This window comes from Strigops habroptila, chromosome 10, assembly GCF_004027225.2.
Source record: "Strigops habroptila isolate Jane chromosome 10, bStrHab1.2.pri, whole genome shotgun sequence".
Classification (NCBI taxonomy): Eukaryota; Metazoa; Chordata; class Aves; order Psittaciformes; family Psittacidae; genus Strigops; species Strigops habroptila.
The window spans coordinates 16294256-16320359 of NC_046359.1; the positions used below are offsets into that span (position 1 = coordinate 16294256).

The 26104-nt window shown below is 43.5% G+C and overlaps 1 protein-coding gene across 1 annotated transcript; it reads left to right on the forward strand.

Moving 5' to 3' along the window:
- Positions 1 to 441: 441 nt before the first annotated feature.
- Positions 442 to 25100, forward strand: GPR137B (G protein-coupled receptor 137B). The gene is made up of 7 exons (XM_030499329.1): positions 442 to 964; positions 9718 to 9767; positions 14792 to 15014; positions 18155 to 18304; positions 20380 to 20508; positions 23305 to 23429; positions 24485 to 25100. The coding sequence occupies exons 1-7, from the start codon at positions 596 to 598 to the stop codon at positions 24594 to 24596; spliced, it is 1158 nt and encodes a 385-aa protein (XP_030355189.1). The 5' UTR covers positions 442 to 595; the 3' UTR covers positions 24597 to 25100.
- Positions 25101 to 26104: the final 1004 nt, after the last annotated feature.

The window sequence follows — 26104 nt, forward strand, 5'->3', positions numbered from 1 at the left end:
TATTTCCTTAGAAACACAAAGGGTTCTGCGATGCAGAGCTGAACTGTTACAGCTTATTACAATGGTTTCAGTTTTATGAGTACTTTCAGGTGCTTGAAAATATTCCAAAGAAATGCATATAAATAAAGTACTTGCTAAACAGGAAAAAAGCCCAAAAAAATCCGACAAAGATACGATGTGGCTGCCACAGGGAAAATGTTAGGTACTTGCTTCTTGTAGAAAATAGAACATTACTTAACTAATTGAAAATCCAGATAATTTTCCTTAGGAAAAAAAAATATCAGCAGTAAACTGTTCAGGGGCTGGTGGATTTCTTTCTTTATTTCTTGAGGATGGTAAAGATTCGTGCACAGACATCAGCAAAGGGCAGCTTTCTGAGCTGTTCCCTGCCAATTGCTGACAAAGGCAGTCCTAATGAATCATTCTGAATTGTGATCATGTGCTACCAGCCCACAGTGAGCTGCCAAAGAGGAAGTGCAGCTTGTTTTCTTTCATTTTCTTGATTCCTATGCTGTAGGAAGATGAAAGGAGAAGGAGGAGGAGGCAACAGCGGCAGCCAAACTTAATAAATAATTCTGACGATTCCTGATATCAAATGGAGGCCCCTGAGTGGGACCCACTGAAAAATGACACCCTTCCGCCGACCCTGACGCCAGCTGTCCCTCCGTATGTGAAGTTGGGCCTGACCATTGTATATACTGTTTTTTATTCACTGCTTTTTGTGTTCATCTACGTCCAGCTCTGGCTGGTCCTTCACTACAGGCACAAGAGGTTCAGTTACCAGACTGTCTTTCTATTTCTGTGCTTGTTTTGGGCCTCTCTCAGGACTGTGCTCTTTTCATTTTACTTCAAAGACTTTGTGACAGCAAATTCTCTCAGCCCCTTCATCTTCTGGCTTCTCTATTGCTTCCCAGTCTGCCTCCAGTTTTTCACCCTGACCCTGATGAATCTTTACTTCACTCAGGTAAGCAACAGATATTTGGTTGATTAAATCTTGCAGAATGGTAAAGCATTATTTTGTAAGAATCATAAGAAAAATGTCAAATGTAATTTACAAATATACCTTGGCAATGCAAAAAGAAAATTTCAGTTTTCCGGTTGGGAATTTTAACTTTTCATCTACATGCAAGTGATCAGTGTTACAATGAAACTGGAGCCTGAAGTGATCATTTCAGGAATGGCAAATAACACATATATATATCTGCTGTCTATTAAATGGGTGTCATTTAATTTAAAGGCTGGGAGAAAGAATGTATAGGAGAGCTTGAAAGCTGGACACCCAAAATGCTGGGTTTTGGTTTTTTTTTTTTAATTACTGTTGTCGTTATTAGGCTTCATAAACCTCCTAGTTTAGCATTCCTGATCTCTCTGTGCAGTCAGAATTGTAATATCTAATTTTGCTGGCAACCCCCAGCCTAGTTTTTCACAAGTTGGCTAATATGTTTCTGAGGGAGATTTCTGTTCTCTGTATCACATTCAAAACTGTTGATGGAGTCCTGCTGCAGACCCAAATTCCTATCATGATCTGTATTGCAAGTAGCAGTGACTCTGGACCCCAGTAAGTGCTAAGTGCTATACAAAGAGACACCCTCTTTTTCAAGGACACTGTGATGTAAGGGTAAATTAGCTGTATGGTGAGGTGAAGGAAATCATATCTCCATTTCAGAAGCAGGTCTGGAGAGTGTACCTGTGCTGCGGGCAGCTAAGCCAGATGAGTTAGCCTGCAGAGGACTCCAGGTTGCTGCTGTTAGGCTTCCTTGGAAGTGTTTATGGTGAACTTGGGTATCTTGGCACTGGGCTCAGGATGGGATATTGGCATGCTGAGGCAAAGAAAGGCTGCCGGGCTTACCTAAGATCTCACAGGGAGCTTGCAGGAGGGCAGGGACTGGATTTCCTATCTCCTCAATCCCACTAAGGTGTCTGGAGCAGGAACCCAAGCCTGCACTCAGATGACCCTTGTCAAAGTCCTTTTTCCCAGTGTAGGGGTAGTTGGCCAGGAGAGCACCCCCAGCAGTGCTCAGGATGCTTTGGGTGTTGCTGTGTGCCTCACTTGGAACCAGCTCAGTTCTGGGTCTGGGTGCTTCTGTAGTGCCTACAGTATTTAACAGTGCTCTGTAGTGATTACAGGCCTGTCAATCCTGAGCAGCATGGCTGGAGAGATCCGGCCATTTGTGAGAGCTGCCATCTCAGAGCTGAAAAAGCAGCAATGGTAAGCATGACAGCTGTAAGAAGATCACTTGAATTGTGGAGGGTATTAAATACTTAGAACTACATATACAGTTTGTGCTTAGGTTTACTTTTCTGGATTCAGTGTCTGAAACACCTGCTAACTCAACCTGCTTCACTCCCTGGGACTTGAGATATATTAAGGGATTACAGGAACCTTTCATCTACATGCTACTCAAATCCAGCTCAGGCATGCGGTGACCTATGCTTTATCCCATAGCTATTGTGAGAATCATTTGATAATGATGCAGTTCCACAGGGGCAAATGTCCATCATCGCACAGTCCAGCCCCATCACTGGAACTAAGTCGTAGCCCTAGGTCAGATTCTTCCCTCTGACACACACATAGGGCTGCAGTGGAAGTCTGGAGGCAGAATGCAGCATCCTGGCTCTTCACCAAGAGAAGCTGAGCCTGGCGAGCACAGAGGGGCACAGCAGCCTGCACTCCGTGCATTAGAGTGCCAGCACTCAGGGGCTTGCTGTTGATGATAACTGATTACTTTCACGTAAGGAAGATCTAAAAAGAGAGCATACAGAATGCACACATCTGTCCTTTTAACTTATTTTTGGCATTGCTGTCTGATCTCATTCAGGAAGTACAAGTCAGTGGTGGGAAACAGAAAAAAAATGCTAAGGCTATTGGTTCTACCTTTGAGACAGTTTCTGCTTTGTCATCCTGAGTCCTCACGATCTTCCTCTGAGCCCCTCTGTAAAAGAGTGTGATAGTTACCTGTCTTGAAGAGCTGTTGTGAGGCTTTTGAAATGATATTTGCAAGGGACTTGCAGAGTTTGTGATGTGCATCATCATCTTTAGAGATTGTGGACCACTGTAGACGGGCACATTATTAGAATTGTTGTTTGCTTTCGCTGGTTGCTCCCAGTGAAATCTCATCTCAAATATCTCCCAGCCAAAATAAAGCCTTAAGAAATACAAGCACAGCCATTGTACAAAATATAATGTAAGACACAGAATAAGTGCGCATATTTATAATTCACTGTTATTAATTCTTTACTTCTAACCATTAAAAGGTGGTTTGGCTTGAAATTCAGCATCTTCTTGAGACTGTATATTTAATGTGCATCTAGCTTTCCACTGCAGGCAAGCAAGAACTAGCGTGAAAGGGGTGGGGATAGAGAATTTTGTTTTCAGTAATGGCTTATAACTTCACAGACCTGTTCAGAAACAACTTTTATCCTTTTTTCTCTAGAAAGCAGGCAGGAAGGGTCTGCAGCTGTGTCTCACTGCATGAAAACCATGCTACTTAACTGGTTCTTAGCCAGAGGGAAAGAAGGGATCTATGTCTAATACAGGGACAGAGGACTGGAAGAGACTTGATGGGTCTCTGGAATTTGCAGGTGTTTATCATTTTCTGTACAGCACCCACCATTTCTAAACATGGCACTGCTAGGAAAACTTCTAGATATAGATGTGAGAAGAAAAAATGATTCAGACTATATTGCAGATCCTCCTGGCCAAACAAGAAACCTCATTTGGCAAGTGCCTGAGGGCATTTTTCAGAATAATAAGCACCTTTGAACTTGACAGAAAGTTAGCCACAGCTATTCCCTTTTTAATAGGTATCCCAAAGCAATGGGGACACAAATTTCAACTGTATTTTATGTGTAGAATGACAAATAAGCCACAATGACGTCAGCACAGCAGGGGTTGTTCCCAGGCTTGAGCATCAGCAGATACAGCAGAAGGAGCCGTAGTTTATTGGGGCAGGTTGCTAAAGCGGGGGACCTTTGGGTGAAAGGGAGGTTACAATCAAAATGGTTTTGACTCAGAACAAGGGACCTTTGGGTTAAGAGCCAAATTCAGGGTCCTTTACTATGGTCTTGATGCCCTACTTAGGGCAGAATAGAAAGGGTGCTGCAGATAAGGCATATGTAATATCAGCTTCTCTCAGAAATCCCATACTGGAGAAAATACGTGATTTCTAATGAGAGCACTACAGTTATTAGAATTCGTTAATCCTGCATGTGCATTCATTCTCTTCTAAAGAAAAAAAAGAAAAAGAAATAACGTGACCTACCCTCTCAGGATAAGCCTCTGTCTGCTTAGAAATCATTGAAATAAATCTCAAGTGAAGATGAGATCCAGTGGCACTTTTGTAAGACAACAGAAAAATACTGGCAAATAACTGTATTGTATCAAGCCAGAGCAGCTCCCTGATCTTGATCCATCAGATAGGGAGTCAAAGTGTGTGTTTCCACCTACAGAGACCAAAAAGCCCATAGATATTTTTGGCTCACACCTGCAGCTCCCACAGGTTTATTCTGCTGCTTGATAAAGCAAAGACTGCAAATCAGCAAATAAGGTTTATTTTCCACTGTCAGTGACTCCAGGCAGTGAGGATACCAGGACTTGGGCGCTCCTTTCCTGACGTCCTGCCTAGCCAAATCTTCCCTGCCCCTGACAAGGGGAGACTGAGATGAGTCCTCAGGCTTTACAGTCAGTGCAGTGGGCAAAAGTGTAAAGAGGCTCTGTGAAATCAAATAAGAAGTTGCCTTTTTTGGTGTGTGTTGAGGGGAGAGCAGAGAAGGGCTTGCTTCATTTTGTGCTGTTTGCACAGACTTTACATTTCCCAGGGGAACAGCATACAAATGAAGCAGGAGGGGAGTTTGGATGCAGGGTTACAGACTCAAAAAACAAGGTCAGGGCCAAAGACCGTGAGCCATAGAGGATGCTGGAAATCCCAGGCCTCCCCCATGGCCAGGCATAGCAAACCATTTGGTGGGCTGTAGGTTTAATCTTCATGTTGGGAACTTCTCCAGGACCTAGGGAACATGGTGCTGAGCTAAAGAACTCTGAGGCCTTGTGGGTGGAGAAGGGCTGGTAGGCAGATTTACTTCTTCATTCTCCTTAACCAGTTTCCCTTTTCTCCAGATTGAGAAGCTTACCCTGCCTCCCAGGCAGGGCTGGTAAAATCAGGGACTTTCAAATGAAGAGAAATTGCACAGGGGAAGACACTGTAGAGGGGAGCTGCCATGCTGGAAGCGCCTGGCAGGGTGGGGAAAAACCAGCACAAGGCTTTCGGGGAGGTTGCATGTATCTCAGTGGAACTGGGGTATGTGTTAGCTCTGGGAGGAAAATTAAGAGAACTTCTCATCCTCTGATCACTGGGGATAGCATTCCAAAAGTAATACCAGCAGCGAGAGAACAGACCAGGCTTTTTATTTAGGAGAAATATTTCTTTTTTAGTAGAAATGAATACACCATCTATTATAAATGCTATTATTAATTTAAAGCATATTTTAGTTGTACACAGAACTACACAGGAGTCTAACTATGGATAGTAGAGCATCAGCAAATATGTTGAGTGTCAGACATTGCCCTCAGTATTGGATCTACAGGAGACAAATTGTAACTGCAGGCTGACTGTCTTGACAGCATCTGACATGAAGAATGACATCATCTGACATAGAAAATAACTTGATAGGAAAGCTACACATGCAAGTTTACTGTGGCTGGCTGCCCACATTGGTCCCTGTCCTTTCAGAGCTTTTGTTACCAATTGACACAAGGCTGAGAATGGTAGTGAGTCACCTTGCCCGTGTCTGTAGGCCTTACAATCCATGTAGAGTTTAGAGAATAGAGGGAAAACTTGCATGTTTTGGGGAATCTGATCCAAACGAAAAAATGAACAAAGGAGAAAGAGAGAAAGGGGAAGCTGGACCTGGGACTGGAAGATACACAGCAAGGTATACAAGAAAGGTGAATGTGCTGATGGTGAGGGGCTCTGGGCCTGCATGAGGTTGTGGCATATTTTCAGAGTGCAAAGAGAAGTTTGCATGGAGTGTGACAGGGGAAGAAAGGGGCCATGGTGAAAGGAACTGGGAAGGAAAAGTACATGCTATGTTCCTTATAGAGCTTTTGAAATGAGAACTGGTAAATAAAGCTGAACTTTATTCCTGTGCAGAGGGCCAGCTTGACACATATGTAAGCACTTAACACATACCTGAGGCTTTTTGGTAAGCTGAGCTGTAGCTCCTGTAAAAGTGAATTGATCAGCTAGCACAAGAGGTATAGTGAGGTTTGTGCCAGCCGTCACGTCAGTTTAGCTAAATCAGAGCTGAAACTCTGAAAATCGAGTTTCAGCTGAAACTGAAAATTGCTCCAGTGAGATTCTCTTTTTCTTTTGCTCTGGGAATATGTGACTTGGCTTTGACACCTGTTTCATTGATACTTATAGAGCCAGAGCGGCTCTGGATTTAACTTTCATAACAGTACCTGGAATCCCCTTAAGCTACAACAGCCTGGCCCTGTCTGCCTATTGTGCTGCCTAGCAGTTCTGCAGAGCTGTCTGCAGCTGAGCTGCTGGTGGGCTCCCATGCCATCCACACTGCTCTTCTGCTGGGGCCTGGTAAAATGCCTTTAAGGTCAGCTGTTTACATCAGTTCCTGCAACAGGAATTTTCCCTGGCTCTATGAAGGGCTTTTTGGAGTCTTTTTGTACTGTTGCAGTTTTGTATGCCAGACATATACCTCAGGGGAGTGGAGGAGGGAGTGTGAGAATCTCATTTGAGGTTTTCAGTCCTTCGGCAAAAACAAGGAGTCAAAATAGGATATTTCTCCTTTAAAGCACAAGCAAAAGGGGAAACACCTTTAAGAAGAAAAAGTAACCCTTTCGACATTAGAAAATTAGCAAGGACTTTCACTGAGTGTTTTGTGGTGGTGTTCATCTTGGGGCTTTCTGAAAGCTCTTTTTTTAAAAGTCTGCCTTCTGCTTGCTGTTTAGTCTATTCTTAGGAATAGCCTGGTTTGCTCTGGCTTGCTGGAAGACTTGCTTAGATGACTCAGATATTGACTGGAAGCTTTCTCAACACTGTTGCGGGGAGGGGCCATTGAACAACCAGTCTCTTGAGCTAGATGAGTGTTACAAGCAAAAGGCTGCACCCACGCATGTAAGGTATATTGAGATCAGCTTCTGACATCCTTACTCCCACCGAACAGCCGTTTATCCTGTGCCAGCCATGTTGCTTCCAGCAAGGCTACTCCTGAACTAAGGCCCCATCAGTGTTTAAGGAAAGGTGGCAGAACTTGGCTGCCCGTGTTTCTGTCTAGCAGCGAACTAGTAAGAGTGTCCATGCTTTATATTGTAGCTTTCATTCTATATAGCATTCACTTATCTATACCATGTTCATTTTCTTTCTTAACAGTCATTTTGCTCTGATAAAATTCAGAAGCATTTATCATCGGGGGCAAGTCCACCACATGTAGAATCACAGTAACAGCTGTTCTGGTGACCTTGCGTCTGGAGATCCTGCTGGATCTGCAGCAGGAACATCATGTTTGGTTTTAACTGTTATGCACAAAGCTTTTGCTGGGTAGGGCAGCTTGGACTGGTTTGTGTGATAGTTCTGCTCTGTGACGTTATAGGGACAAGTGGATCATTTTGAGGAAACCACAGGAGATAGTATTCAGGGTCTTGTGAATTTTCTTGTGAATTGGACCAGCACAACTCGTTGCCCACTGCAGACTGCTTGTCTTGTGCAGTTGTGTGCACAGGCTCTGAACACTCTGCAATTCCTGAGAGGTGTCAAAATTAACGGTACAGTATATGTGAGTGCTACTCAGAACAGGTGGGGACTGTGGAATGGCCCTAGAGGCAAGTTTTACTTATTTAGTTTCACTGAGGTCAGGAATCCGTTCCCTCCTGCTTACCCACAGTCCCTTCCAGAATAAGCAGGGTAGGCAATAAATCTTGTACAAAAAAGTGTATGGGAAGAATTTTGAACCCCATCTTTTCTCTACCACTTGACAGCCCTTCTTTATGCACCACAGAAATGCAGAATATTCACAAGCCTCTTATACCTCTCTTTTCAGTAGCAAGTAAGTGAAACATAAAACTCCTTCCTGAACTCCTGTGGGAATTCATGATCCAGGAATTTGGAGAATGAATCACAGAAATCTTCTGTAAGGGCTACTGCCAGAGATGTTAACTATTTGAAAACGGTATCAGTGGCTGCAGGATACTTTCAGAGACTTTTTCCCCGAACCTTTCAATGTTATTCTCAGGTATTTTTTCTGGGGCCTGCTGAAAAGCTCGGTGCTCTCTGCTGGTTCATCTGGTGCTGAGCAGGCTGGTGCGTCACAAAAATAATTTCCATGTCAAGGCAGCTGTTTATGGTGAATAGGATTTAAATGACAAGTTGTTCCAGGAGCACTGGAACAAGTGGAGCCTGATTTTCTCCAGATCTATGTCTCATGCTTGACTCTGAGCTGTTTCCATCACTGGGGCATTTCTTACGATACATTGCTATCCAGATTCTCACATATTGGGTGATGCGTAGGATTGCTATGCAGGGTTCTCCTCACAGAAGTCATATATCAGATGCATTTGTAGGGTTTCTCATTTCTTTTGGGTCATTAATTTTTAGAAGGGTGATAAAGGCTCATTTGTTGGTGCTTCAAGTGTTCTTCCATCAGTTCTCTGACTGGAGTATTTTAAGATCAGTGCGGGGACAGATAAACAGGTTGACAGGCAGGCACATGCCTACACATACATAGTGATCATGTAAGTTCTGTTTCCTTGGGAAAGCATGATAATCATAGCAAATATTATGCAAGCTATACTAAAGAGCATGCAAAACCAAGTTAAATGGATAAGGCAGGATAACTTGAGGAGAAAACAATTAGGAAACAACCCAGAATAAGTCATGTTTTTTTGTAATACTGGCAGTGTGCTTCAGTGCTGGTTTAAGTGAACATTATTTAAACTGACTGTGTTTGGAAACTGTGTTAGCCTATGAAAAGGCAGTCATGCTTTCCTGTCATTTTTTTTAGTAACTAAGATATAAAATATGCTCATATATTTTTGTATAATTTCTGGTGGTGGTTAAATGCCCATGACTGATATTTCCTAGCTACATTGCAGAAAACATCCAGGTTTTGTCTTTTCTGTTACAGCAAGGTAACTACTGGGCCTGAGCTATCTCTCTGTACAAATACATATTGTATAGCGAACAGATAGCCAGCAGAAACCAAATAATAACTCAGAGTAAAATAATGAGTTTGGTTCTTTATGGCATCCTTTTGCAATGTAACATGGGTACAAACATTGATATCCAACTGCAGGCCAGGGTACTGTGATGGGCTCTTCATGGTAACAGGGCATCTGATGCAATATGCTGGTATAAGCACATGTACTGTTAGGTCATATAAGAGCCTAATAATTGCTTGCCTCAGTGATTATACTGGCACTGGTCCTCTCTAGGACACTGGTGTCTAAGACCTCAGTCCCACAGCAGAGTAAGTGAAAATAATGGAGTAGACAATTTGTACACAAGTACATCATGATCACCTGCTGAGTGATTTTAACACTGCTTAGAGCTTGCCTGCCATGGATAAGCCATAAATGCAGATCTCATGTAGTGAAACCTATCATTACCTTTCTTGTGACCTGTGAGACAGGATTCCTGCAGATCACAGTGTCTTTCCTTACTTATATATATCCTATGTTTGATGCAATATTTTTCTGGTTTGCAGGTGATTTTCAAAGCTAAGTCAAAATATTCCCCAGAGCTACTGAAATACAGGTAAGAACAATGCAAACATTTAATGTGCTAGAGAAGAATAGACATGCTTTTTGAGAAACACTGTATCTTTTATAATTTGTGGCACTCATATCTCAGCTATTCATATTTATATACCAATGTTTTATGATGATGGGTCTGAGGCCAGCTTCTTCCTATGACATGTAGAAGTCTGTGTCATTTCTGGGTCTTTCCACACAAGCACCATTTTTAGATATTCACATATTTCATATTTCAAATGCAAACAGAAGACACAGACCCTGGTGATTAGTTTACAGGTTCTTAACATAAGTGTTGCTAGGTGAATTCAGATCCAGTGCTCTGGTAAAGGTAGCAGAGTGATACACTTATTTTGACAGGAATGGGTGGGATTGGGTACGTGTTAATCTGTGAGGTCAGTGCTAATAAAAGACTCAAAAGTTTTGTGAAGATGAGAGAAGACTTTTGAAGGGAAAGAGTGAGAAAGAATGGATTCAACTTGATGATGCGTTTGGGAGCTCACAGATAATCTTCCCTGACTCCGTAGGATTGAGGTTATCATAGCCTTGCATTTAGGTGGAGAGATTTGTTTGGGATCTTGTTGAGCAGGAGGCATTGTCAGGAACTTGACAGCTCCCCATACGGCAGTAATGTCCAGAAAGCTGAGGAGGAGCTCAATACATTAATGTTTATTGTGGCAATGCCTAAAAGCCTCAGTTGGGCAATGTTGTTTCGACAAGGGCGAAGAGAGAGAGGTTGTCTCCATTCTAAAGAAAGAATTTACAATCTGAATTCAGGATACGAAAACAGAGTAATTTGAAACTGAAATCTGACCTGTTACTTCCTTACTGTTAGGAGAACATAGTACTGTATCAACAAGTCAAATATTAACATTGTCCTTGCCCTGGAAAGTTTGTTATCCAAGTGGGTTTTGATACAGCTGGAGAGGTGATTCTCTGGAGCAGGTGCTTCAGCAACTGTGTTTAATAGAAAGGCACTACAGTGAGAGTAGGCTTGGGGTGGGCTGTGCTTGGTGAGGGTGTGGGACACAGGGAGTGATGGCTGACTGAGGGATGTGCACTCCATGCTGGGCCGCAGCTGATGCAGAAATTGTCAGGATGGGAACAGAGAGGCTGCATCTGTTTTGGTGGTCTCAGGAATGCTTCAAGTTAGTGGGTCTGTGTGTGTACCTTGGCCACATCCCAGACCACAAGGGGCAAGAGCTGGATGCTCTCTGGTAAACACAGTGGTATACAAATACATTCACTCCCCACTTTGCACTCTGGTTTCTGTGGGAAGGAAATCCAGGAGTATGGCTGTCAGACAAGCACAGCATACACCAGTCAGGTCCCCAGCCAGCCCCCAATGCAAGAGTGCCTGCCCTTGCTGGTGCACATAGGCAGGAGGAACAAAGAGGATGGCTTTGCACAAAGCCAGGGCTGCAGGTCAGGGTGGTATAGGGCAGGCCTGTGAACATGTTCCTGGATAGCTTTAGAGATGAGAGATAGACGCTTTGAACCCCATCTGTTACTGATGTTTGTGGCAAGGCTTTATTCCTGAAAAATGCTTGAAAATGTCTTTATTCCAGCAAAGGGATCTTGTGATATTTAGTCAATGCCTATAAAGTGACTACATTAGCACTCTGCATGAAGGTCTTGGAGCATTTCTGTTCCCAGACACTTAAGTGCTGTGACTGGAATTACTTATGCACAGACAACCCTCCCCACAACACCTCCATGTCCACCCTGACTCTTGCCTACTGCATTTCCAGCACAAATCATTCTTTGAACTGGTCTAGCCTTTTCTTTCTTATTTAGGTCTGTTGGTAAAGGACTTCAGTAGTATTTTGTTTTAATATCTAGATCCCTTAGCATGAATGTGTTTAGCCTGTGTGAAAGAGCCATCTAAATAAAGCCAAGCTCATTTCATATCTTACACAGGGCCATTGAAGTGGTGTAATACATGCACATCCACAGCTGAGGTCCTGAATCTTAATTGTAACAGGCTAGTGAACAACCACAGAATCACAGAGTTGTGTGGGTTGGAAGGGACCTTTAAAGATCACCTAGTCCAACCCTTGTCCCATGGGGGTTTATGTTGCTCAAATCCTGATGGAGAATTGGATGATAGAAGGAGGGATGGCATATAGACAGGGGCTGGAGTCTGCCCCTGAATTCACTTACTGAATTGATCTTTCTTCATTGCTGAATGTTCACTTTTCTTTTTTTTCCCCATTTCCTTTAATAAGTGTCAGACCTTATTGCCTGGTGTTGGCATTTCTGCAATAGATAATGGCAACATAAACAGGGCAACAGAGGGGTAGGGCTGCTCTATGTATTAGCAGAAATCAGAATAATTTCAGATAGAGTAAAAATGGATAAAATCTTATCAGAGATCCAGATTCTTAAGTAAACTTTGCTCAGCACAGCCTCCATGATGTTAGTCACGGTGGCAAAAGAGCTCAAGGTGAAGCTTGTACCAGTCCAACTTTATATTTAAACAGCCTTTCTGCACATCTTCCTGAGCTTGGAGACTTCTCACAGTCACTGGCTCTGGACGAGGTTTGCTGTGCTGGGTGTGCATGCCTTGTTACACACAAGCCTCAGACCCTGTATGGGTTTTAAGGAAACCACATATAAAATGCAGTAGTTTCAAACAGATTTTCCTGTGAAACAAGGTAAAACTCACTGATCTGAAGTTTGATTTTAAACTCAAAGGAAAACTTAGGGGTGCATCCAGCCTGACACAGAAAGAACAAAACACCCTGGCACGTGCCTTCCCTGGCCGGATTAAAAGGAGCCAGATTACACACAGCTCCTTTTGAGAGACTAGCCCTGAAGTGGGGCTTGGGCACAATGAGCTTTTGAACAGTCACTGGTGCAATCTGGAAGCAGCTCTCCTGCCCTGCTTTTCTATTTTCTAAAAAATCCCATATGCTTATTCATGCCTTGTAGGTCCCCTTGTAGTTGAGATTCTGCCTTTAAGTTAGGAATACTTTCTACAGCTGCAGAGACCCTAAAACTGCCCTGAGAGACACAGTCTGCATTTTTATCAGTGCTTATTCAGAAGTTCAGCAACAACAGTTCTATTGTCAAAACAGGCAGCCATTTCCCCAGCCAGATCGTGTTAATAATGGGGATGGAAGATCATTATGTGAAGAGCTGCACCACTGACTGGCCATGACAGCGCACTCAGGCACATATAGAGTGTGTGGGCATGAGAGCGTGACAGTGCTGCTTTTTTCTGCTAAACTCCATGAGGGAGCCTCGCCTGGAAGCTCTAAGCCTTGCTGGTTGCAAGCCTGCATCAAGGGCAGGCAGGCTGCACTGAAGCAGAAGGTCCTTCTGACTAAGATGAGCAAAAAGCGAGCCTGTACTTACTGTCCAACAAGCAGGCACAGTGTGTGAGAGCATACCTTTCCTTGTAAGCCCAAAGCCCAGAAGAATATTTTACCTGCACTATTATAGTGGAATAGAGATGAGACTATTAAACAGACTTTGGGAGGGGAAGAAAAGGAAGACACATGACCACCACTTCTGAGATATTAATAAAAGCTGTAAAGGTACCACCACTACAAGTGGGAACTGCATTCTCCAGAGGAAGCTGTGTGAGAGGAGCTTCAGGACTGCACTGCTTCCAGCATTACACTGTGAGGTTTAAAGGAGCTACCTCTAGCTGCTAATCCTAAAAACAGAGCTCTGCCCTGGAAGGTTAAGAATGAATACAATCTTCCGCCTGAGAGGGAATTTCCATGACAGTCAGGGAAAAGACAGCATCCTCATTCACTGCCAGGCAGAGCTGGAAAGGACCCTGATTCACAAGCAGGGACTTTTGGGCTTTCAGTTCTCCCTGTTTGTTACACATTTCAAAGGTCTCAAAGATACACCCCTTCCACTCTTGCCCTCTGAAAAGAAGCCAGCTATGCTTCAGCTTTGTGGCTGCACTGGTGCTATCCCAAAAGGATATGAATGTGTGAAAGAAAAAGACCACCATTTGGTAAAGTATTCTTAAACAATCAGAAGTGGGTACCTCAGGGACAGTCTGGGAGCTTGTTGTCAGCCAAATTCAAAGTTTCCAGCAGGCACAAAAGCAGTGGCCAAAACCTCTTGTTCAGTGGCTGCAGATTATGACCCTTATTAGTAACTGCTTTGGTCAGTGATGACAATGAAGTAAGCAAACACCTGAACTGGAGACATGCCCCTTTTTTTAGTGAAAAGCTCCACAGCTGTGTGTAGGAGTAGAGAGGAATCAGAAGCAGCTTTCCTTGAGTATGTGGTATGCTTATATCGCAGGTATGAGGGCTGGGTAGGTGAGAAAAACAGATGGAGAAAACCAGTCTAGCTCCTGGGTGTCTGTCACATTTCTGTTCCAGCTCTGCTCCTGTGGTTGTGCAAATAAACCTTCTGCCTGGCATGGATGGCAACATGCCAGCCCACAATCAATATGCATATTTAACTTCCTTGATGTTTCTTTCAAGAAGTTGCCCATGACCAGGTTATTTAGGAAAAGGGTTGAAGATGCTGGGGAACCAGTAACTCAGACATTTTCACTACAGCTAGACACTTCCCTAATTTAATATGAAATCTGATAGCAACCATCAAGAGTCAGTGATGCCTCTCATGGCAGTGCTGGTGTAGCAAACTCAGGGTTCAGCCCAGTCCTTTCCAGGCACCTCAGCCTTTTGCAAGGTTTTTCCTGTCAATAAGTAGTAGTCAGAGGGTTTTGCTGTGTATGAAGTGCACACTCTAAGAAAGTACATGTGTATTTTAAATAATTTTTAAGAACCGTGCTGTTGTATTTCTGCTGCAAACAGTCTTACATGTTTTGCTGCTCGGTATTGGTGTTTTTACTTACAGCTTGTTGTGTAACTGTAAAAACAGGTTTGACATGAGCTAAGTTAATCTCTCCAGCAATCTGCAGCACTTTGATTTGGGCATATACTGCTGGTCACTCTGTCAGCTGTGGCAGCCCAACGGGTGCAACTTCCATCTCATGACTGCCACTTGCTGAACAATGTCGCTAAAACTGTTTTCTCCTCACTCTCCCAGGTTGCCCCTCTACCTGGCTTCTCTTTTCATAAGTCTCCTCTTCCTCTTGGTGAATTTAACATGTGCAGTATTGGTGAGGACACAGAATTCAGAGAGAAAAATCATTGTCTCTGTCCGGGTGGCAATTAATGACACATTGTTTGTGCTGTGCGCTGTTTCACTCTCCATCTGCCTGTATAAGATTTCCAAGATGTCCTTAGCCAACATTTACTTGGAGTCCAAGGTAAGGTACATTTTCAGTTCTTTTCAAGTACCTTCTGAGAGACAAGGGCAGTGCAAGGCAAAGCCGTGTAGTTCTTTAGATTCCCGGAGAGCTGCAGGCCTTAAACTTCACAGCTTGCACTTGGTTCACCATGCTGGTCAATATAGGAATTAAATACTAAGTGGCAGTAAGACTGCTTTTGGCCAATACCAGTGGCCCCCAAATATGTATTTTTTAGGCAGACTTTACAGATCTTACTGGCTGGACTTTTTCACAACTGCTCTCAAGTGGATACTGCTTTCTCCAGGCCCCTGTCTGAAGACCACTCCGTTTCAGTACTGCCATGCAGAAGTGGTCTATACTTTGGGATCCTTCAGCTTGTCAAATTATTGACTGATTAAGTTAACTGTTTAAGGTAACAGCATGCTGAAGATAAACCAGACAGAGGAATCTCCCTGTATACATTTGCATACTGTCCTATAGATAAAGAGAATGTGTTTTAAAAGACCGAATATAGTATAATTTAGCCCAGTGGGGAGAAGGGGAAAAAAATTTCTCCTATTACACTACAAAATGTTCTTTAAAGAAATATTGTTAGGTTTACAGCTTTGCACACATTCAGTGGTCAAGGTGCTGGGTGGCATCACATGAGCATGCGGTGTTTATTGCAAAATTAGTAAAGATGGTTTATATCTGTAAACACTGAAACAGGGCTTTCAAAGGGCCTTGCATTTGCAGTAGATATTTGAATCTTGACTTACTAGTTTAATCAATAGCACATTACTATTACCACAACAAACCTTTAAAAAATGTAAGTTTCAGCTGCTATTTAGAAAATCATAAAATAACATTCCTCTCTCCATTTACTTAATCAGATGAAAAGAGTACTTTTCCCATTTAATAAATCTGGCCATGCTGCACAACAACTCAAAGTTCAGGGCTGAATAGAAGATTTAAAAACACAGCTTAATTTGTTGGTTTTTTTCTTTCAAGCCTCTCATTTGCTGACCAAAGGGCATGCACGGGCAATGGCTTATTCTTACCAGTAAGAAAAGTTTTTCTACTTCTGCAAATCACAGAAGTGTAAATCTCTGTAACAAAGCAGTGTTAACCTGAGGGAGGCTTTGGTAGATTACTTTGTTCCGTTTCCTCCTCGTGCAGGAAACCTGATCTTTACTTCAAGTTATTTCACAAAAACCAAACAAACTCTGACATTGTTGCAGACAGGAAAGGGCAGAATGTTCGGCTGATGAAAGTTTGAATGTGGAAACAAGAATTAAAGAGTGCTTTGCTCCTTCCTGCTGACCTGAAATGGAAGTTTCTCTGGGGACTTCCAGTAGGATTTGACTGCTCATACCTTAGGGACACAGATGGCTGGAGCTGGCAGTGAAAAAAAACCATCCTGGTTTACTCTGCTGCCGTTGGCTAAAAAAAACTAGCTAAAAAAGAAGAATCCATTCTCTGCATTGATAGAAGTAGCATTGGAGATCATGTGTGCTCTGCAGTGCATGTAGATAGGCATCAGTACTTGGCAGCCTTTTATTTGCATCTCCAGTCTGCTTGCACATATCTTCTGATCACATGTGGAAACACATTCACCTCCGTGACCTGGCATGGGGGTCCGGCCTGGATCTCTGCACCACGGCTACCACAGCGCCGAGGGGGTGCCTTTTGGTGCCCACTTGAGCCCGTTCTGGGCTGGCTGGAAGCATCAGGTAGTGGGACTTGCTACCAGCTTGGGGTGACCCCTCTTTTCTGTAGGGGCTTGTGAATGACAAAGGAATCCTCTGGCTTTATTTTTACTGCTGCGCTCTCCCTTCACCAAGCAACTAAGTATATGTGACTGGCAGCAAAACCAGGACACTTTTACCCCCTTTTTTGTATTTGGTGGGGTTGAAGTTTGTTAAATTTCTAGCATGTATTTAACTATTAACTATTAAAGAATGACAGCTATGTTGGGAAACCTCTATAGGGAAATAACCCCATTCTGCTCTCCACTTCTGCTATCGCCAGGCTGTGAACACCACTGAGCTGGGATATGGTATGTGCCAGTCAGCAGCTTCTCTCTGCTCCCTCACCTCCGGTTTCCATGACAGCATCACTGGCTTGCTAGTACCGAAGGAGAACAGAGAAGTTCTAGCAAACATTTCCTCTCTGTGGCATTTCCCGCTTGCTGGTCTTGCCACAGCTTTCCCCACTGCCTACTATCTATCTGGCTTCAATTCCCGTACAGCAGCGGGCTCTTGGCTCATTCCCAACATGGCTGCAGGATATGGTCTGGTGAAGAGTGGTAGTTCCAGTGGGTTGTAAGCAGGAATCCAGTCAGGGAGGTTGGCTGTACTGGGGATTCTGTAATGCTACTAAGCCTGGCTATTCCCTGAACCAATATTATTTTGCTGGGAAAAGAGGCGAGCTGGTTTTCTGCAAGCTTTTCTAACTACTCCTGAGCTCCTTTTTACTGACACTCTCCAGGGGATGCAGGCTGGGGAACGGGGTTGGCAGAGCCCCAGGGTCCTCTGCCCACTCTTCTCTCAGGCCTTAGGAACTGTTGTGATTTCACGCTTTGTAGACTCATTCTTGCCTTGTGCCCAAGCTCCCACTCACAGGCTGCCCTGCCATGGTCACTCTGCCCATAGGCTGTGCTTCCACTTTGTCTCCTCTGTGTTGACATTAGGCAAGGCAGGATGTTCTGTTCCTGCCTGTGTCGTGTTTAACTGCTGACTTTTGCCATCTGCTTAGTACTTAGGAAATAGGTGCATAGCGAGCACTTGTAAGAAGATGCAAAGTTGCATCATGCTAGCAAGCCAGCATGTGATACAGGGTGCTAGATAGCTAATGGAGAGCTGAGGGCTGAATTCTCTTGCTCCGTCTGATACCAAATGTATTTCTTATGTGTTTTTATTGCTCTGAAACTAGCACATGGACAAAAAGTTGTAGAAATTAGACACATCCCATCGTGGTAAGGGCTGGAACTGCTGCCATTGCCTGGGAACCACTGTACTATAAAATGCAGGAAAATACATAGTATAGGATGTACTGATCAAAGAAGGAAAAGTCAGTTGCATTAGACAGAGTAGCCTGACAAGCCCTGAAGTCCATGCAAAGCAATGTTCTTCTCAACTTCCCTTATGAATAATAACTTGTGCTTAAATCTCTTCCAGGGCTCATCTGTCTGTCAGGTGACAAGTATAGGAGTGACTGTTATACTACTTTATACCTCACGAGCCTGTTACAACTTGTTCATCCTATCATTTTCCCAAACCAAGAAAGTCAATTCTTTTGATTATGATTGGTACAACGTGTCAGATCAGGCAAGTATGAAAAGATTTGCTAATGAAAAAACTCATTCTGTATGTGATGAATTTCCTAAATGCCACCAAAAGAGGAATTAATATATTAAAAACCTATTTTTATTTTCTTTTATTCAATGCAGTAAGATTGTTTTGCACCAGAAATACAAACTTCTGGTAATTTCAGCATAAGGAGACAAAAAACCCCACCCTCAGTGCTAAAGGAAAGAGGTAGCCACTAGCCAAATAATACTAATTAAAAAGACCCAATCTTTTATCTATCCTGACTTTGTGGTTAAAGAAAAAAATAAAGCCTTTTATTAAAAAAAAGGCATTTTGTCCATTAGAAAGACTGTTCTGTACTTGGAGAAGCAGAAAACCAGCACCTGATTCCTCTGAAATGCTCAGTTCTGAAGTCAGCATCAAATCTCCCATTGGCATCCAGGGCTGTGGAGTTATTTACCTGGATTCCGTCATTAGCGCGACAGCTTCTGTAGTCTGAGGAAAAGACTAAGATTCTTCCCAACCTTCAGTTCAAGTTACAATTCAGATTGCAAGCTAACAGTAATAAAACCACTGAAGGAAACAGCAGGGGATTCTTCATTGAATATTATGAAATTTGGGCATCCAGCTCCTTTCTCTGCTTGGAAGCATGTAGTTAGATCCCAGTAGTTTTCCAGCTCTGTCAAGGCTAGGCAAAATGGCAGGCCTGGGTCTGGACCATGAGTATATTTTGTTTGGCCTCAAATTCCCAGACATTTGATGTCTCCCCACCCGCTCAGCAAGCCCCTGCGTTCCAAAAGCAGTGTTCCCAGCCAGGCAAGGGCATTGTGTGCCGGTGTGGCCAAGCAAACCTGGAGCCATTAACAGTTTCCTGTTGAGCAGTAGATAAAACTGTAAATAAGAAGGAGGTAAACAGTAGGGTAGGGCTGCCCAGAGGACTTCATTAGGAGTTAGGTGAGCAGGGTGTAAGGGGCCAGGAATCAACCCTGCTGCAGTGCAGGAAGGGGAGCACAGCAAGGTGTTCTCACGCCGTGTCATTAGAACACACAGGTTTAGGCAGAAGGGCGCTAGCTTGGGACTCATGTCCTGAATCAAACATTTGCCCTCCTGTTGTTGGAGCCTGGAGTGTTGGTGCTGCTCCTGCTGACCCCTGCAGGGGCCACTTCTTGTGCTGACTCCTATGGTCTGGTATAACAGAGGCTGGAACTCTATGGTCAGAATATTTGGTCACATTTCCCCATGGAGGCAGAGGTTGTTCATAGGGAGCTCACTGCAATGCTTTAGGCCTTAGGTCACTGCTACTGATTTTTGAACATCTGATCTGGCTTGTTGCCTGGATTTTGGGGTAAATTATTTGAGCCATATGTAAGGGGCCTGAAACTGAGGAGCAGGTACTCAAATTGGTACCAGAATCAAAAGCCACTTTTAAAGGTATAGCCCAATGTTTCTACTGTGGTACTGCCTCAGGTCACTGTCAGAAACATTACCCTTTTCTCTTCTGTACAAAACACAGGAAAGGACAGGATTTTCCCTCTGCAACTATAGTGAATGGTGGAGGGGAATCCTAGAGAGAAGTTCAAAGCTAATGAAAGATAACAACATGGTTATTCAAGCTAACAGTGTGCACCCATTTGAAGGGATCCAAGCCTTCATTTTTAAAAGCCAGATTGCCAGCAACTCCCTTGAAGACCTGGGCATTGATTATTCCTTTATATATTATTCCCAGCTGGAAAAGGACTGGAAAACTAGTTTCTCATTGCCTGGATTTGATCACTTGATCAAATAGTTGCTTGCCAGGCTCTTAGTCTGGGAAGGCCCCTGCATTAAACTTTGATTCTGCTGAAGGAAAGATAGCGGGAGGAGGACAGGTAGAAGGAAAGGGATGTACCCAGTGGGATGGGGTATTGATTTTTTTAGTATGCCTTTAATCATTAGCCAGGTGATCTGGCTTTACTGAATGGAATTTCTGGCCATGTTGTCCAGCATTTCAGCCACTTAAATACAGATCTTCATAAGAAGACATGTTGCTCCTGCACCTTTAAATGAGCTGCCACCTTTATTTCTAAACGCTTTTCTCTCTGACTTTTCAACAGGCAGATCTGAAATGTCAGCTGGGAGATGCAGGTTACATAGTGTTCGGAGTGATCCTTTTCATCTGGGAGCTCTTGCCTACTTCCTTGGTTGTGTATTTCTTCCGTGTCCGAAATCCTACAAAAGATCTGGTAAGTGGAATTTGTTAGTGTGTTTGTTAGTGTGATGTCCAGGCAGGTCTGGAGGCTCAGCTGCTGAAGGAGCTTCTGCTTCCGTACATTTTTGACTTCTCTTTTTCAATGCGTCCTTGGCAGAATAGAAGCAACTCAAACATCCCACTTCCTTACGCTAACTCCCCATGAAAGAAACTCATCGTATCTACGCAGACAGAAGACAAGGTGGTTGGTTCTCAGGCAGTTTACCTTAAAAATCAGGAGACGCCTTAAATGTAGGGACACCTTCCCTTTGAGTTAATACAGTACTTTACTGGAGTCAGTGGAAAAGGAGTTTGTTATCCAAACTTGGGATCTTTCACCACACAGCAGTGCACATGGATGTGTGCTAACTGCTCAACAGCATGTATGAAATAAAAGATTGACTTCTTTCAGCCCTGCATCTGTTTCCATGTCAAAGACCAACAGCCGTAATAAACACTTGCTGACATATTTGTCAGCTATTTCAGCAGAGCAGAGATTAAGGTGTGAGTTGGAAGGATACTTCCCTGTAAGTATCCTTAATATTTAGGTAGTTAATAGATGGACAAGCATGTTTTTACAGCTGTAGGCAATGTCTCCAGGTTAGCACAGGATATGTTGGTTGACAGGCACATGGGGAATATCAGCCCTGCACTAGGATTACTCAGGTAATACCTCAGTTTCCATAGGCCAAACCAAAGATAATATTCCCCAAGAAGGATGTGAATGGTAAATTCACAAGTAAGAGAAGCAATTAATACAATAACTTTTTAGAGAAGGCGATGTTTTTATTTTCATGTGTAGATTTCAGAGACAATGATAAAGCCAAGCTGAAGTAATACCTGACAGCACAGTTAAGGAACCCCATGGGGCACAGTGTCCATCACAAAAAACACCTCAGCCCCACTCCCGCTGAGGACTTAGCCAGGACAACTGCGAAGAGAAGAGATGTTTTCAAGGACAGTCCAGTGTTGCTGCTCTTCTAAAAAGTGACCACAGAGAGATGTCGTTTTCTTTAAAGTCAGTTTAGTAAGGCTGGACCTGCTGGTCAAGTTTGGGTGGCATGGGAGAGATTCCCAAGAGGATGAAAATAAGGGATGCGGCCTAATCTCTCCTTTCCAAAAGCTGATCACATGAAGACTTGGAATCTACTCAAACGAGAGCTCAGACAGAGTCAAACAGGCCATATTCTCTCACAAGTCAGAGAGCACTGCAGTAACATCTGTAACGTTTTATTTTTGCATTGTGATTTGCAGAAAGCCTTAAACCTCCAACTTCATAAAGATACAGTTCAGAAGAGCCAATCAGTGATACCACTTCTTTTATGGGTACTTTTTTTAGGGTAGACATTATCTGTCACAGTGGGTCGGTCACAGATGGATTTTTTCTACACAGTAAAAATATCTATGCTAAACAGCAGCATGGTAAGAGGAAAACTGGAAACAACAGTGTTAGAAGGAAGCAAAAACTGAAGGACTCCAGCAAGGTAAAGTGAACTTCAGTGCAGGTGTGCCACAAGAGGGAGGCCAAGGCCCACAGGACTTTCGGTTCAGCAGGCTGCTCCAGCAGGCTGTTAGTGCGCTTAAATATCAAATGGCCCAGGGGCTGAAAACACTTGACCAGAAAGCATGGGGTTAGAATTAAAACAAACCCTTTTTTAGTTAAAAAATCCTAACAACTCCCATTTAGTGAAAATCGAAAATGTTCTTTAGTAAGGAACAATCCCAAGAAATAGTTGTTCTTTGGTGTTAAGTTTCTCTCTTCAGAGACAGAAAGTTAGAGTAGAGGCATCCTGCGTTCAGCCCGGAATGAGCTCTCTGCCTGCTTTGGTGCAGAGGGTCGCTGCACCGTGTGGTCCTTTGTCTTGCTGCACCTTCAGCCAGACAAAGGTTGGAGGTGCGGAGACCACAGAGGTGCACCTGTATTTACTTCATCTTTGTCAGTTATTTAACACCAATAAAATAGGAGATTCAGCTGCTCTCCTGCTTATGGCCAAGAAGATGTCATCCTGGCTTACTCACAGGTGCTAGGAACCCTGTTCCCTGGGGGTGGAAGCAGTGGATCAGTGGAAGAGGCTCAGTGGGGTCCTGGATGTCCCTGTGCAGTTTCCAGAATCAGACTGAGCTTTTGAATCTTGTATGTTTTCTGGTTTGATTCATAGGGAAATAAAAGCAAAATGCTTCGCAAATGCAGGAGTTATATGTATACCCCATTCCCTATTTTATCAAAGGGCCTTTCCTTGGGATTTGACCCTGACAGCAGTGTACGGTAGATACTGAAATTGCTCAGAGAGGTCCTAAGGGGTTTTCCAGCTGCGGTTTCATGAGGCAGGTGCCAAGGTTCAGCATGAGCAATTCCTGAGGCAAGGGAGGTAATGCACCAGGAGGGAGGGTTACAAATGTGGGGGGTAAAACCCAATCTCTTCAGGTGTTTCATATCCTTCAGCTCCTCAGCTGCTTCCCTACTGCTCACTCCAGGTCAGCTGGCTCAAAGTGCAAAGTGTCCAAGGCTGGACAGGAATTCAGCAGACAGGTGAAATGCAGACTGGAAGGTGGTTTTAGAAATGGGGCTTATCTGTTAGCCAGAAGGAAAAGGAAAAGCCATTAATATCCATAGACAGTGACTGTGCTGGTAGAGAAAGGCAGAAAATGCAAAAAGCCTACAGGAAATACAAACCTGCCTGTTTTACTTTGGAAACCAGGAGGTAAGTTTGCAGCGACTTCTTTCAGAAGTCAGGCCCCAAGCAGTTGATCTGTCTGTTGCAAATACTGACTGAGGTTTCCCTTCCCCCAGGCCAACGCGGGAATGGTCCCAAGCCATGGCTTCAGTCCCAGATCTTACTTCTTTGACAACCCTCGCAGATACGACAGTGATGACGACCTAGCATGGAATATTGCGCCACAGGGGGCACAGGGCAGGTGAGGTACACAAGGGAACTGCTTGCTTCCCATAGCAGAAACTGGAGGAACAACAACACTCACACACTGCAGGAGACTAATGTAAACTGTCTAGCTCCAATTGTGGCATAAATTCCAGGGAGTGAAGGGAAGCAAGAGGGGAAGCTGAAGTGGAAAGCACCAAGAGACTGTAGGGAGCCAAGTGCCCCACAAAGAATGCAAGCACACAAGAATGAAAACATACTTTAAGAATTGTAACAGTATTGCCACCCTTTGAAAAACTCAGGTCAGACCTTTGGGTTGCAGGTTTCACCCTCTGTTTCTTCCAAGAAGGCCCTCAGAAGTGCCGTTCACTGTTTTAAGCATGTGAGCAAGGCAACCTAGAAAACAGCTGTCTCCCTGCTCAGGGTGAGCGGGGAAAAGCTCAACAGCGCAGGCAGCAGCTTGTGATGGTGGCAAGCGAGAAGCCTCTCAATTTAGATTGCCCTGTAACATGCCTAAATGTCTTGGGGTTCACCCGAAATGAAGGGGCGTTTGCTTTCCTGCTTGCTGAAAGCTTATTTGAATCCACCTAACTGCCAAAATCCCACAAAACCCAGAACTGGGGCAAGTCAGTTTTCTCTGAGTAGCTGAGAGCTTTAGGTAGGGATTCCCTACCAGGAAGGAGCAGTTCTCAGCAAGCATGGTAGTACCCAGTGCAGAGAAGGAAAAGCACTGCCAGGACACTCTCCTGCCCTGAAAGAAGATTCAGTCACGTTACTCATTCACTGCTCCTGTATCTACACTATGCTAGTAGTAGATTAATCAGTCATCTTAAAATGCAAGCTAACTTGCTAACCATAGCTAACATACCTGGGTATAGTTCTTGTCACTCATTTACTTAAGATTGTATAGCCACTGCCTGTGAGCCCAAACTATGGCTCAGTACAGTTGGATATTCCCTATTTGCAGTTATCACTCATCCTACCCCCTATTTTTGCACCTCAGTGTGAGAACTACCTCTACGTGGTTGCATTTTCCCCACATTGACTAACAGAACCAACCTGCCAGCCACTAACTCCTGTTCTCTTTTCCAGTTTCTCTCCAGACTACTACGACTGGGGCCATCAGAGCAACAGCTTCATGGCTTACATCGGATCCCTGCAACACGATCCAGCACTGGACACAGACCGGCCAAGCCCTATATAACTTCAACCAACTGCAGCATCCCAGGACATTCCAATATTAAAACAAGTGTTCTGAAAAACAAAGCTTAGCAATTTTTCTTCACTATTTGGTTTTTAGAAGTGTTCCTAAGCACAGATAAATGAAGAACTTGTCTTTGCCACGAGCTTTCCATAGTTCAAGGAAAAGTATAAGCTAATGATTTAAACTTTGAAGACTGTTCTAATTAATACCTTGTTCTAAGCCATGGTATTTTTGGCTGTGAATAGAGTTGTTAGAGTGCATAATTTAATCATTTTATGCTCATTTTATAAGAGCAGATTTCATGAAGTGAAATGGCATAATTATTTTCTAAGTATTTTTATTTTTACACTGTATATTAGGTTAGAAATGCGTGATTATGGTAAATATAATGTAAGCACCTGAAGGGGTTGTTCAGATGCTTGACAGCAGCGATTCTTACATGCACATGAAAGCTTGTAAAGGAAAACTATCAACCCAATTAAAGACTGTCTTTTCAAGTTATTGCTACATTCTCAGAGCACAATTTACTCTTTGGATCATCACTGCTTACTCCATGTGGCCAGCTGGTGAGAGGCTAAAGGTCATCTACACTCTAGTTACGATCCCAAAACACACAACGTATTTAAGACAATGGTACCTTCTCAGCAGCTGTAGGGCCAGTCTGAGAGCAGAGGGACGGGCATCGCTCTGCTGGGGCACTGTGAACTGCGAAGCAGGCTGGAAATTCCTATGTTTGAAAAGTTAGTTATGTGATCATCTCTGGCAATCAGTTCTAGGTACATTATGTAGAAGATAAGCCAAATACCTAGCCAGGATACATATAACAGTACTTAGTTATGTACTAAAAACCTAGAAAGCGCAGTCTGGGAACAGGACAAGAACCAGGAATACGTACAGCAGAAAAACCTCAGATGGACCTAGAGGATAAATTCTGCATAACTAGCAGAAGGTCAGCCAAGCCCTGCTTCAGCCCTGTACATTCAGGGATCAGTGTGGTGGTTTGGGGTGGAAATGGTAGATAAATATCATGCTAGTGTGTGACATTTGCACACAGATTTAGTGCATAGCATTAATTATTTTCAGGCTTGCTAAGGAACCCCTACTCCAGGTCTTTTTACTGTACCCAGTACTGGCTGGTATGCTCTACTGTGAAGTACTCCACACCCACAGCGTTGTCTCCTCCTCCCCCACGTGAAACAAATACTGTAAATCAATTCGGATTTCCCTAGGAGAAAAACTAATTTCCTTTAGTAACCTTTACTTCTATAAATGTGTAGTTAATTTTGAGGCAAACTGTAGCATCCCCCAATGGAACAGGCTTGATGTTTTCCTCATATTCAACTTCAGAAAGTACTAGAAGTAGAGAATTCTGGTACACATTTCACAGAGGACACGGGAAAAAAGAAGAGATGGGGACTAGATCTGATCACGTCTGTTTGGAAGCTGAAAGCACAGTAGGACACACTCACATGACAAGTCTTCCACAGGGTCTTTGATTTTTGTGGTAA

What these genes read in the sequence shown, in the direction of transcription:
- GPR137B (XM_030499329.1), top strand. Translation starts at nt 596, where the DNA reads ATGGAGGCCCCTGAGTGGGACCCACTGAAAAATGACACCCTTCCGCCG. An exon ending in CCAGAGCTACTGAAATACAG is followed by an intron (nt 9,768 to 14,791) that starts GTAAGAACAATG and finishes TCACTCTCCCAG; the next exon opens with GTTGCCCCTCTACCTGGCTT. An exon ending in ACATTTACTTGGAGTCCAAG is followed by an intron (nt 15,015 to 18,154) that starts GTAAGGTACATT and finishes AATCTCTTCCAG; the next exon opens with GGCTCATCTGTCTGTCAGGT.